The following is a 12,724-nucleotide window of genomic DNA, read 5'->3' on the forward strand; positions in this document are numbered from 1 at the left end:
AGTGGTCATCTGGGAGTAAGCAGGGAACGCAGCCTCGGACCGTGAGGACCAACCCTCTGTTCAACAATACACAGACAGACAGACAGACAGTACAGTACAGCACAATAGTGTGGATGTGAGTGTTTGTGTAATATCAGATTTTGGTGTAAATGTATATGTGCACCCTGTTCTCAGATTATGTGTGTGTACTTAGGTTGACAGTGTCTGTGTGCATCTAGGCTAACAATATGTGTGTATGTGCTTTGATTAAAAGTGTGTGTATGTGTATACTGAGGTTAACAGTATGTGTGTGTGTACCTAGGTTGACAGTATATGTGTGTGTACCTAGGTTGACAGTGAATGTGTGTGTGTACCTAGGTTGACAGTGTATGTGTGTGTGTACCTAGGTTGACAGTGTATGTGTGTTTGTACCTAGGTTGACAGTGTATGTGTGTTTGTACCTAGGTTGACAGTGTATGTGTGTTTGTACCTAGGTTGACAGTATGTGTGTGTGTACCTAGGTTGACAGTGTATGTGTGTTTGTACCTAGGTTGACAGTGTATGTGTGTGTACCTAGGTTGACAGTGTATGTGTGTTTGTACCTAGGTTGACAGTGTATGTGTGTGTGTACCTAGGTTGACAGTGTATGTGTGTGTGTACCTAGGTTGACAGTGTATGTGTGTTTGTACCTAGGTTGACAGTATATGTGTGTGTACCTAGGTTGACAGTGTGTGTTTGTACCTAGGTTGACAGTGTATGTGTGTGTTTGTACCTAGGTTGACAGTGTAGGTGTGTTTGTACCTAGGTTGACAGTGTAGGTGTGTTTGTACCTAGGTTGACAGTATGTGTGTGTGTACCTAGGTTGACAGTGTATGTGTGTTTGTACCTAGGTTGACAGTGTATGTGTGTGTGTACCTAGGTTGACAGTGTATGTGTGTTTGTACCTAGGTTGACAGTATGTGTGTGTTTACCTAGGTTGACAGTATGTGTGTGTGTACTTAGGTTGACAGTATATGTGTGTGTTTGTACCTAGGTTGACAGTGTATGTGTGTGTTTGTACCTAGGTTGACAGTGTATGTGTGTGTACCTAGGTTGACAGTGTAGGTGTGTGTGTGTACCTAGGTTGACAGTGTATGTGTGTTTGTACCTAGGTTGACAGTGAGACGGACACGGCCCCCATCCAGCTCCAGTCGGAGCGTGTCGGCTGAGTTCCGGGATGTTGTTGCCATGAGAACACCGTAGGCCCGCTGGGAGCGAAACCGTAGCGACACGTCCTCCGCCTCGGTGTGCATCGCTACGGGCAACTGGACCTTCATAAACTTACTACCATCATAGGACAGGATGGTCGCATCTAGAGGAGGGAGGGAGGGAGGGAGGGAAGAAAAGAGGGAAGAAAGGAGGGAACCAGAAGAAGACATGAATATCTGCCAGTGACAAGAAAAGACAAGTCCAGACTAGTCCAGACCAGTCCAGATGAGACCAAATCAAACCAGTGTCTCCAGTTTGATTTAAATGCCAGAAAATAAATCAAATTGAAAGCTGCTTATTTTCCGTGAGACGGCTGAGAGAGATGGTTCTATCCTTTTTCTCTGTTTCTACCTCTCTCTGATCCTTCGTTCATCTCTCTCTCTCACTCCTCCTATCTCTGTTTCCGTGGAAGACCGTTGGAGGCGAAAACAAGAGAACAGGAAGAGAGAGGCCTCATGAATACTAATGAGCTCAGTGTGTGTTTGTGTGTGTGTGAATGTGAATAAGGGAGTGAATTTCAGAGGGAACAGAGGAGTGTTCAGTAAAGCGAGGAAGGATAGAGCAAAGGAGCGATAGGGAGAAGGCGAGAGAGGAAGAGAGTGGAAGAGCGGGAGAAAAGCTTTTGGCTAAAATGCAAATGAATCCTCATTAACTGGAGGTTAGCCTGTTACATCACGAAAACATAACTAACTAACACATACAAGTGCACATACACACACACCTGAGTAATTTCTAAACAGCTGACTAATTGAAACGCTAAAATGGCACTTCAGCAGAGCACCTGACTGAGGAGGGGGGTAGAAAGAGGGAGATGGAGAAGGAGGGATGATAATGAAGGCAGTATGTCTGAACGAGTCCTTGTGACGACTGCTCTGGAATAAAACTGAAGAAACAAACAGATCTGTGAGAATATTGGGAACAGAGAGAGAGAGAGAGATGAGAGAGAGTGAGGGAAATGGAGAGAGTGAGCGAGAGGGATAGAGAGAAAGAAAGAGGTAGAACCGCAGGTAGGAGTAAACATGGCAAATCACTCTCTCCATCTGTTTCTCCATCTGTCCATCCTTTAATCCACAGAACCACCAGTTACTGAGTCTCTCTCTCTCTCTCTCTCTCTCTCTCTCTCTCTCTCTCTCTCTCCCTCTCTCTCTCTCTCTCTCTCTCTCTCTCTTTTCAATTTAATCTCCCTATTATGGACAGATCTGAGGTGTGTGTGTTTGTTAGACATTGGCAAGAAAATGAATTACCATGGTAACAGAATCAGCTGCTTCACCATGACAACATGCTCGCTCTCCTCCCTCTCTGACTCATCTTTCTTTTCTCCATCTGTCTCTCACTTCATCTTTCCAATAAGTCTCTAAGGGATTCACTTCATCCATCACTCACTCACTCTACCTTCTTCCATCTCTCTCGGTCTGTCTCTTTGTATATGTTTTATTGGTTCAGTATGGCTGTTCAGGGGAAGTAACTATACAGTAGACAATGCTTTAATAAACCAGAGACTAAACAACACCACCTCCTACCCCCTCTCTCCGTCTCTCCCCATCCGCTCACCTCTCTCACAGGCCCGTCCCAGGTATCCGGTCCCAGAGCAGTCACACACGTATCTGTTCCAGCCCTCCCTGCAGAGATCAGAGGTTAGGGTTAAAGGTCAAGGGTCAAGTCAAGGGTCATGCCAGAGTAGATCAGTCTACAGACTACATACACTGGAATTCCTCAATTCACCCTTCACTAAAGCTTGTCTTAGGCGCCGTACTCGAGCTTGGTTAGCGACAGTTGTTATCCAATGGAGCGCTGTGATTGGTTGGCCAAAGTTCTGGGGCGGGGGTGTAGCGAAGGGTCCTGTTGGTCGAGTTGGTCGAGCATGGCACTTTCACCGCCACGGTTGTTTTGATTTCCAGGGCCATCCATACGTAAAATATATGCACACATGACTGTAAGTCGATATGGATAAAACTGTCTGCTAAATTAAATATATAAATTCAAGGTGCTTTATTGACAACGGGGCAGCAGGTAGCCTAGCGGTTGGGCCAGTAAGCGAAAGGTCGCTGGTTCGAATACTTGAGTCGACAAGGTGTAAAATCTGTCGAGCAGGGCACTTAACCCTAATTACCCTCATTTGCTCCAGGGTCGCATACTACCATGTAAAACAACACATTTCACTGCACCTATCCGGTGTATGTGACAATAAAACATTTTTGTTATAATTTTTTTTTATACATTCGGTAAATATGTCTAGATAATGTGTTCTTTCTGCCTAAAACTCAGTTAAACGTGCAGGCAGTCCTTTAGAAACAGTCAGGCAGACGGCAAAATAGTACAGTAGACAGTAGACTTGACTTGAGTAAGTGGCGATGAAGTAGTACAGTAGTACCTGCAGGTGGCGCTGTGTTGGCAGGGGTTGGACAGACACTGTTTAGGAGGCTCTCTGGAGCAAGAGGGTTTAACCCCTACAGCCCTCTGAACCTCAGCCAGACGACGGATGTCCTTACTCTGACCGTCCACAAACAGGTCTCTCACGCAGCCGACATAGCCGTAGTTCAATAACGCTGTCCACACCTACATAGAGGAGGAGAGACAGACAGATTACACACACACACACACGATACACTCAAGTGTGCGAACACACACACATACACACCTCAGTAGGGAAGATGAGTCCTTGGCGATCCTCTGGTAATCCTCCTAGGTACAGAGTATCATCCAGGTCTAGAATCTCACTGTCCCCTGGAGCCGTGTACGCTGTACGCTGTGAGTTCACAGAGATAGTACCTACACACACACACACACACACACACACACACACACACACACACACACACACACACACACACACGCAGGTTAGGGTGAAGGGAGGTCAATGATTAGGGTGCACTGACTGTAAGTTGTGAGTCTGGTAAATGGCTCAAATGTAAATGTTAAGAGACCTTTCCCCTCTGCCCCTCGCCACTTGCCAGACCGTCATTGTAAATAAAGAATTGTTCTTAAATTTACTTGCCTTGTGTAATGGCAAATACCAAAAAGGTTATGATGCCACTTACTACCCAGCTAGCACATAACATTCTGAGAACCATATGTTTCTTAGAGCTTGGTGAGAGCGTGGTTGTCCAATGATTATTTTGCATACAACCTTCCCACAACTTTCTGGGAACAGATGTAGACTAACAGTGAAATGCTTACTTACGGGTCCTTTTTCAACAATGCAGAGTTAAAGATAATTTAAGTAAAATAACAGAAATAGTGACACAAGGAATAAATACACAGTGAATAACGAATAACAATAATGAGTATTGCATTACATCCCAGTCGATAAATGAGGTAGCGATGTACATATAGGTAGGGTTAAAGTGACGAGGCACTTTAATGTTTCCTAAAAGTTCAAACATGGATACATTTAATTTAAAATGTTGGACTGGTTAGACATTGGGAATGTTCTCAAATAGTTCCGAGAACGTTAAGAAACAATGTTCTTTTGTGGGAATTTCAGTACGTCAGCATGTTTCCTACAGGTTTCCTCGTGGTTCTTTTAAATGTCACGTTCTCAAATTGTTCTGAGAAGGTTAAGAAAACATTCCATAAAAACCACAAGAAAATTATTTCAGAGAATTGTCCACAACTGATCTTAATGAGTGCTTGTTTCCTTTGAAATGGGGTCTGTTTGAATAGAATAACATGAAAAGTTTTGTATGCGTGAAAAAACATGGCATGCTAGCTCCATCCTGGTGGCGCAATGAACTAATTCCATCTATAAAGAACAGAAGATTATTGGTTTGAATCTCACTGATGCCGTATCAAAATAAAAAATAAATGTGTTTACATGATTAATGCCTAAGGAAAGGAATTTCCATGTGTCCTATCTGTGCTTGGAGTTAGCAGTTTTATTAAAAATCTTATTGAAACATTCAGTGAAAGTTTTAAGGAAGTTATTCAAAAACCTCCAACTAGCCTATAATTTCCATTCTCAGGGAGTTAATAAAACCTCCCAGGAAAACTTTCAAGGAACCAGAGTAAAACGTTCTCAGAACCTCCCTGCAACCTAAAAATGAATGTTCCCAGAACAGGCTAAATGTTCACTTCTGTTCTCAGAACGTTTAAAAAACGGATTTACCGATCAGGAAACGTATGCATTCGTTCCCAGAACAAATCAGACACAAAAAACGTATGTTCCCACAACACCCATGAAATGTGCTTGCTGGGTAGTGACCTGGGGATAATTCCAACACACAATCGAATACAAGAGAGAAATCCAAGAATAAGTTTAGTCCATTTATTTCCCTTCTCTTTTTCTGTCATTGTCATAAACAAAAAGAGTAAGATACGGTTAAAAATGGTCTATGTTCCCAGGCAGACTAATTCCCACCCACACAATCACTTGGCAGCAAGATATAATCAATGAGGACAAATCAGATGCTAAACAGGTACACTACATGAACATCTCATTCCAAAATCACGGGTATTAAAATGGAGTTGGGCCCCCATTTGCTGCTATAACAGCCTCCACTCTTCTGGGAAGGCTTTCCACTAGATGTTGGAACATTGCTGCTGAGACTTGCTTCCATTCAGCCACAAGAGCATTAGTGAGGTCGGCACTGATGTTGGGCGATTAGACCTGGCTCACAGTCGGCGTTCCAATTAATCCCAAATGTGTTCGGTGGGGTTGAGGTCAGGGCTCTGTGCAGGCCAGTCAAGTTCTTCTACACACCGATCTCGACAAACCATTGCTGTATGGACCTCGATTTGTGCACGGAGGCATTGTCATGCTGAAACAGGAAAGGGCCTTCCCTAAACTGTTGCCACAAAGTTGGAAGCACAGAATCATCTAGAATGTCATTGTATGCTGTAGCGTTAAGATTTCCCTTCACTGGAACTAAGGGTCCTAGCCCGAAACATGAAAAACAGCCCCAGACCATTATTCCTCTTCCACCAAACTTGACAGTTGGCACTATGCATTGTGGCAGGTAGCGTTCTCCTGGCATCCACCAAACCCAGATTCGTCCGTCGGACTGCCAGATGGTGAAGTGTGATTCATCACTCCAGAGAACGCTTTTCCACTGCTCCAGAGTCCAATGGCGGCGAGCTTTACACCACTCCAGCCGACGTTTGGTATTGTGCATGGTGATCTTAGGCTTGTGTGCGGCTGCTAGGCAATGGAAACCTATTTCATGAAGCTCCCGAAGAACAGTTATTGTGCTGATGTTGCTTCCAGAGGCAGTTTGGAACTCGGTAGTGAGTGTTGCAACTGAGGACAGAATTTTCTTAAGCGCGGCGCGTTTCAGCACTCGCCGGTCCCATTCTGTTAGCTTGTGCGGCCTACCACTTCGCAGTTGAGCCGCTGTTGCTCCTAGATGTTTCCACTTCACAATAACAGCACTTGACCGGGGCAGCTCTAGCAGGGCAGAAATTTGACAAACTGTCTTGTTGGAAAGGTTGCATCTTGTGATCCACGTTGAAAGTCACAGTTTGCCCATGTTTGTCTATGGAAATTGCATGGCTGTGTGCTCGATTTTTATACACCTGTCAGCAACGGGTGTGGCTGAAATAGCCCGAAACAACACATTTTGAAAAGGGTGTCCACATACTTTTCTATATATAATGTAAGTATAGGTAGATATAGGGATGAAATAAACATAACACAAAACATGATAAACGGCACCTAGACCTGGTTACATAAAATAAATAAATCAGATACCTGAGCGCCCGTCCCTCTGGAAGTCGACATGGTACCACTCCCCATCATTGACCTTCCTGTCGATGGCCTTGGTCTTGGTGGTTCCTGAGCCCATGTCCAGCAGCAAGTACAGGTGACCATCCAGCATCTCGATGGCAAAGAAATCCACCTGCAACAGTAACGGCAACAATAGAAAAAAAACAGTACAATATAAACATCAACACCAACAACAGTATAAAGATCAATATGATATGAATGTGTGTGTGTGTCATTACCTTTACGGTGCGTTAGGTGCGAGGGTCGGTGTGTGGTTAATGTGTGTGTGTCCTTACCTTTAGGGTGGGGGGTGTGCGGGGGTCTTTGCGCTGCTGCTGCCGTGGTTTCCCGTGGCTGAAGAGCATCAGTCCGTTGGGTTCTGTCGTTCTGAAGTCAAAGGAGATTGACCCCGCCTTCTTGGCGCTCCACTTGCTTAATGCCACAAACGACTCCGGGGTGTCAAAGGTCACAGGATCGAGGGTCGCCACACTCTCACACTTAAACGCCACCATACCGCTCACCTGATGGATGGGGAAGTGCATTTAAAATGCAACAAATTTTACATCAAATAGACGCAACAAAATAAAGTGAAACAGCGAGGAATAGAGCTGTGCGGCAATAGACTCCTGAAGGTTTAGGATGTGATTTGAGACCAGTGAATAAGGAACTATGGTGTCTTACCTTCATCTTAGCATCTCCCTGCTTAGCCAGCCGAGACAGCTCCAACCGTACATCATTGTTCTTATACACCACCTAGAGGTCAGGGTTGAGGGGTCAGGGCAAGGGTCATGGGTAAGACGTTAAGGGAAGAGAGCAATCAATAGTCTGGTATATCCCTCTCCTTGTCTCTTCTCCTTCAGTCACAATGTTCAGAGCTAGTTGGACAGAAGAAGCGAAACCTCAGGTAGCCCTCTCATGTTGCTTCCTCCAAACTTGTGTTGTCATACCAGTCTAGATAAAAGAGAGGAGACGAGGAGAGGAGACGAGGAGAGGAAGAACTTATGAGGTGCAGTGCAAAAGGCTTCAGTTCATTAGGGTTCAATATAGAACCGCTTTCTCTCTCCATCTTTGTCTCCAAGTGTGTGAGCAGCATTTTCATGGCTGCAATGTCACTCACACACACACACATTCTGCTTTCATACATCAGACCTTTGTCTGTGAACTGTGCAGAACTCAGCTAAACGCATCACTGAAATACCCTTTTATGTGTGTGTGTGTGTGTGTGTGTGTGTGTGTGAGGGAGAGAAAGAATGTGTTTGTGTGTATATACGTGTGTGTATGTGCATGGGTTTGGGTGTTGGTGTTGGTGTGCATGAAATGTTGTACAGGGCTGATGATCAGTCATGCGAGTGTGTTCAGTCGTACATCTTAATTATTTCCCATGGATTAGCATATGATCACATTAGATATGTAAATGTGTCTCTGACAGCAGCCTGCCTACAACACATCAGTTCCAATCAACCACATGCACACGTTATGTTCTTCTATCCTCGTGGGGACCTACGATTTCCATTCAAAATCTTATTTTCCCTAACCTTAACCCTAACCTTAACTCCTAACCCCTTACCCTTACCTTAACCCTAATTCTAACCATAACCCTAATGCTAACCCTAAAAATATCCTTTTTCCTCGTGAGGATGTGGGAAATGTCCTCACTAGGGAGCATTTTCCTTGTTTTACTATCGTTGTGGTGAACTGTGGGGATTTTAGGTGTGTCCCCCCCCCCCCCACACGCTAATAATACTGATGCCACTCTGTTGGCACATCATCTGTCAGTTTGTTTGTGAGTTTTTATATGTCTGTTTACTTGTGTGTGTGCACATGCATTTTTGTGCATATGTCCGTGTTTATGTGTGTACGTGTGTGTGTGCTGTTGGCCCTTTTTTGGAGCAGAGCGGATGGATAGAGGGTCTCGGTGGCAGAGCTAATTAGCATGTTAGCGCTTAGCGCTGCATCTGCTCCCTCAGCAACACTCATCTCTGATTCTCTCTGATGCTGCAGCCTGCACAAGGGAGGGTGGGTGTGTGTGCCTCTGCCAAATGTGTGTGTGTGTGTGTGTGTGTGTGTGTTTGTGTGTCGCAGCCAAATGTGTGTGTATCTCGCTGTCCCTTACTACTGTATACAGTATGAGATCATGAGTGTGTAGATTAGCCTGTAGGCCTAGCTCTGTATATGAATGATATTTGCATATGTAGATGTGTGTATTCATGTGTATGATGTGTAGATGTGTACAAGTGTGTTAGTGTGTACGTGTGTGCTCCCCACCTCTTTGAGGCAGCCCATGAAGTTGTTGCTAACAGGAGATCCAGGGAGGTCGGCAGTACTGGGACTTCCTCCCACATAGAAGAAATCGTCTGAGCCCAACATGGTGTAGTCTTCCTGGGTGTAGCCCGTAGTGGTCAGAATGCCGTCCACAGAGATGGTCACCTATGCAACAAAGCACAGGGAAAGGACACGCTATACTCACACCAAATGCAGCGCTACGCGCTAGCCAGCCGAATTAGTCTGCCCCTTTCTGGCTTGGTAGGGTCTGGGGAGGTGGTCTGGTCTGGTCTTGGCTGTGGTTGGTTGGTCAGTGGATTGGTTGGTCAGCTGGATTGGATTGGTTGGTCAGTTGTTTGGGACTGGTCTGTGATTTCATTGGTCTAGCTGTGTTTGGTTTGTGTGATTTGATTGGTCTAACTGTGTTTATTCTGTGATGTCATTGGTTTAGCAGTGAAGGGACATGTTTCCTGTCTGTGTCATGAGGTGGTTTGGGCTCGTTAGAGTATTATGGAACCAATTCCGTTCTCAGGGCAGATCTGTCATGGAGGTAGAACAAATGCAAATCTGAGTCCAAGTCTGTGTCCTTTATACTCAAGCTGTAGTCGAGTTACAATTCCCTTGTTAGTGCTACAGGCTGTGGTCCAAAAAACTTTCAAGAGAAGTTTATCATTTTAAATATTTTGCTAATACTGTAGCTACCTAACATTTGCTGTTGTAGCTAAGATGTTGTACTGGATATACATGTAATGATAGGGAGGGACTTTACCTGACAAAGTCACAAGTCTTTGAGTCAGAGTCCAAGTTCAAGTCAACAATGGCCAAGTCTGAGTGAAGCTCCAAGTCATGGAAATCGTAGAGTCCTGGACTCGATTATTACATAAAACTGCCCTAAAAGCATTTTACTAATTTGTGCTTGAAGTCATTTGCCCTCAGGGCATCATGGACAAGATGCTATGCATATCAATTCTGCCCTGGGGGTGACCTTCACCCATACATTTAGTTCCTCATGGCAATATGCATCTTAACAGTCAGTTCCAATATTTAGGTACATGCTAGCTATCTATGTTCATTATTTTGCCAGCTATGGTATTAGCTTAGCATTGCTTGCCCCCTAGTTAAAATTAGCTGACTAATAGGCAATTTATACTTCTTGCGTGGAGCATTGCATGGAGGAAATGGGGAACTCCCCATTTCATCCACAGACAATGGTGGGTTGACGAATTGGGGGAAGTGTTTCTTGTAGATTCATTGCCTCAATTCTGTATCTCCACTCTGAATAACGCAAAAAGCATGACTTCTCCGCTGTTCTGCCTAAATATCACCACGAGCACAAGGCAAGAGAGTAGGTGTTAGGCTTAAGCAATAACCCTTTATACCATATACCGGGGTAATTCGAAATATCGACGGTACGATTTTCAATACAGTTGGAGGTACCCCAGCGGGAGTGTGTGCTACACCGGTGCGTAAAACTATAAGTATACCTTTAAGAAAACTAAGATGTGTCAAATAAATTATGTTCAGCTCAGGTATCCAGCTTTGCATTTGGTTTGCTAACTTGCTAGCTAAGTGGCTAGATGTCAAGAACAAGCTTCTTGGTCACAGCAGGACATTCTAGCCTGACTACCAGTCTCTTTAGCTAACATTCCACTCCTTGCCATTGCCAAAGAGACTGGCCTTTCTGCAATTCTCAAATATGAACATTCTATCATTAATGAGCTCAAGGAGAATAGAGGAGTTGATCCTGATCCTAATTGATAGCTCTCACAGCTATCCTCCAATCACAATGATTATCCAAATATTGGTCACTTTATTCTCCATGGAACACGTTGGTATACGGTTGCTAAGCAACCATTTTCTGTTTGTCCAGATGAAACTAGTCTGTCAAAAGTAGTCTAAATCCTCAAACTAAATATATAGGCTACTGAAATTCCAACCACAAAACCTATTTGCTTTGATTTTAAGCCTCAAAATACAACAACTTGCCTAGCTAACAGCTAAATGTTTGTTTTTGATTTTGTTATAATTTTTATTTCGATTTTTGAGGCTCGGCATGTTGTCATGGAAAATATTCATGTTATTTCAAACAACCAATGAGCAACTCCGCCGTTAATCCAGCTACATATTGAACGTTGAGATTGCCGAAAGGCCAGTATCTTTGGCAATGACATGGAGTGGCAAGGAGTGGAATGTTAGCTAAAAAGACTGGTACCCAGATTAGAAGCATTCAATCCACTCCTGGATCAAGATCCCCGTTGCACTAAATTGTAAATAAAAAAGTGTGTATAGTGTGTGCACTTACGGTAATAGCAAATACTCCGATATGATACAGAAACTGAATGACGGTATGAAAATCTGGATACCACCCAACCCTAGTGGGTGGATTGAGCTCAACGGGATGGCGGAATTTGCCCCAAATCAATGTCCCCTATTGTGCATTAGGGAATCTAGTCACCCAATAAATGCTATTTTCAATCATTTTCAGGCTCCAGTTCAAGCAGTAATAAGATATGTGGCGAGTTTTAACTTCTTATGGCAACGTTGATGCTAAAGAAAAGCAGCACTCAGTCTTCTTTGTCAGTGATTCCACAACACCTCTTGACCTTTTTGCCACAACCAATTGTAATCGATCTGCCGTGAGTACAACCAAATGATGAACATTGGTTCTATAAAACGCAAACAAGCTTGTTGTTGATTAGCAACAACGGCTAACCCACCGGGTAGTTTAGAGTAACATGTGTACTGTAGCTAGCTCAGGCTATAGCGAGCATTAGCATTAGTATCTAACCAGGATTACCATGGCTATAGGTAGCATTAGCATCAGTAGCTAACCAGGACTACCCTGGCTATATAGCACTAGCATCAGTAACTAACAATGATTACCCTGACTAAATAGCATTAGCATCAGTAGCTAACCAGGTAAATCAGGCAAGTGTTCGTAAGGCCTCAACAGAGGCTCAGCAGCCACAGTCAGTTAGTGTGTTAGTTAGCGTGCAGCTGTTAGTGTGTTAGCTAGTAGTTAGTAGTCAGTTCCAGGTTAGTAGAATAGTAGTTTGTAGTGTGTTAGTAAATGGTGTCATTGGGGTTAGTTGTGTTGAGTTTAGTGAGAAACAAGATGTTAGTAGTGATGATGGTGTTGGGGGTTACAGTGTGTGAGCGGGTAGGGGTGATGGGTTAGATTGTGGGTGCGTATGTGAGTGTGTGGAGTGGGGAGTTAGTCAGATCAGCAGGTCTGAATGATGTGACACACATACTGACTCACACACGGACACGCAGAGCGTTAGATGGGTTAGTCATGTCATTCCACACACATGCAGCCTCCTCTCTCTGCATGCAGTCAACAGCAGGAGGAAGACAGGAACGAGAAAACGAATGACAACAGAAGGGCCTGGGCTCAGCAGCAGGATGGACAGCATACAGAGGAGGAATGGAGAGAGATTAGGAAAAAAAAAAAAAGGGGGGGGGGTTGGCCTTTCTCTGTGTCTAATGGACCAATCAGAGAGGCACCATGAAGTTGTACCATGCATGGGAAGC

General features: G+C 44.2%; 1 protein-coding gene across 1 annotated transcript in view; it reads right to left on the reverse strand.

Annotated features, from left to right (window-relative positions):
- Positions 1-12,724, reverse strand: part of nrxn1a (neurexin 1a) — a 56,643-nt gene that overhangs the window by 27,442 nt on the left and 16,477 nt on the right. Inside the window, exons 5-12 of the mRNA XM_038975184.1 lie at positions 9,194-9,355; positions 7,610-7,681; positions 7,225-7,449; positions 6,914-7,061; positions 3,866-3,996; positions 3,599-3,783; positions 2,779-2,846; positions 1,127-1,330 (exon numbers count right to left, since the gene is read on the reverse strand). Coding sequence (XP_038831112.1) covers positions 1,127-1,330; positions 2,779-2,846; positions 3,599-3,783; positions 3,866-3,996; positions 6,914-7,061; positions 7,225-7,449; positions 7,610-7,681; positions 9,194-9,355 — 1,195 coding nt within the window. The remainder of the gene's footprint in view (positions 1-1,126; positions 1,331-2,778; positions 2,847-3,598; positions 3,784-3,865; positions 3,997-6,913; positions 7,062-7,224; positions 7,450-7,609; positions 7,682-9,193; positions 9,356-12,724) is intronic.

Source organism: Salvelinus namaycush, chromosome 35 (assembly GCF_016432855.1).
Source record: "Salvelinus namaycush isolate Seneca chromosome 35, SaNama_1.0, whole genome shotgun sequence".
NCBI lineage: Eukaryota > Metazoa > Chordata > Actinopteri > Salmoniformes > Salmonidae > Salvelinus > Salvelinus namaycush.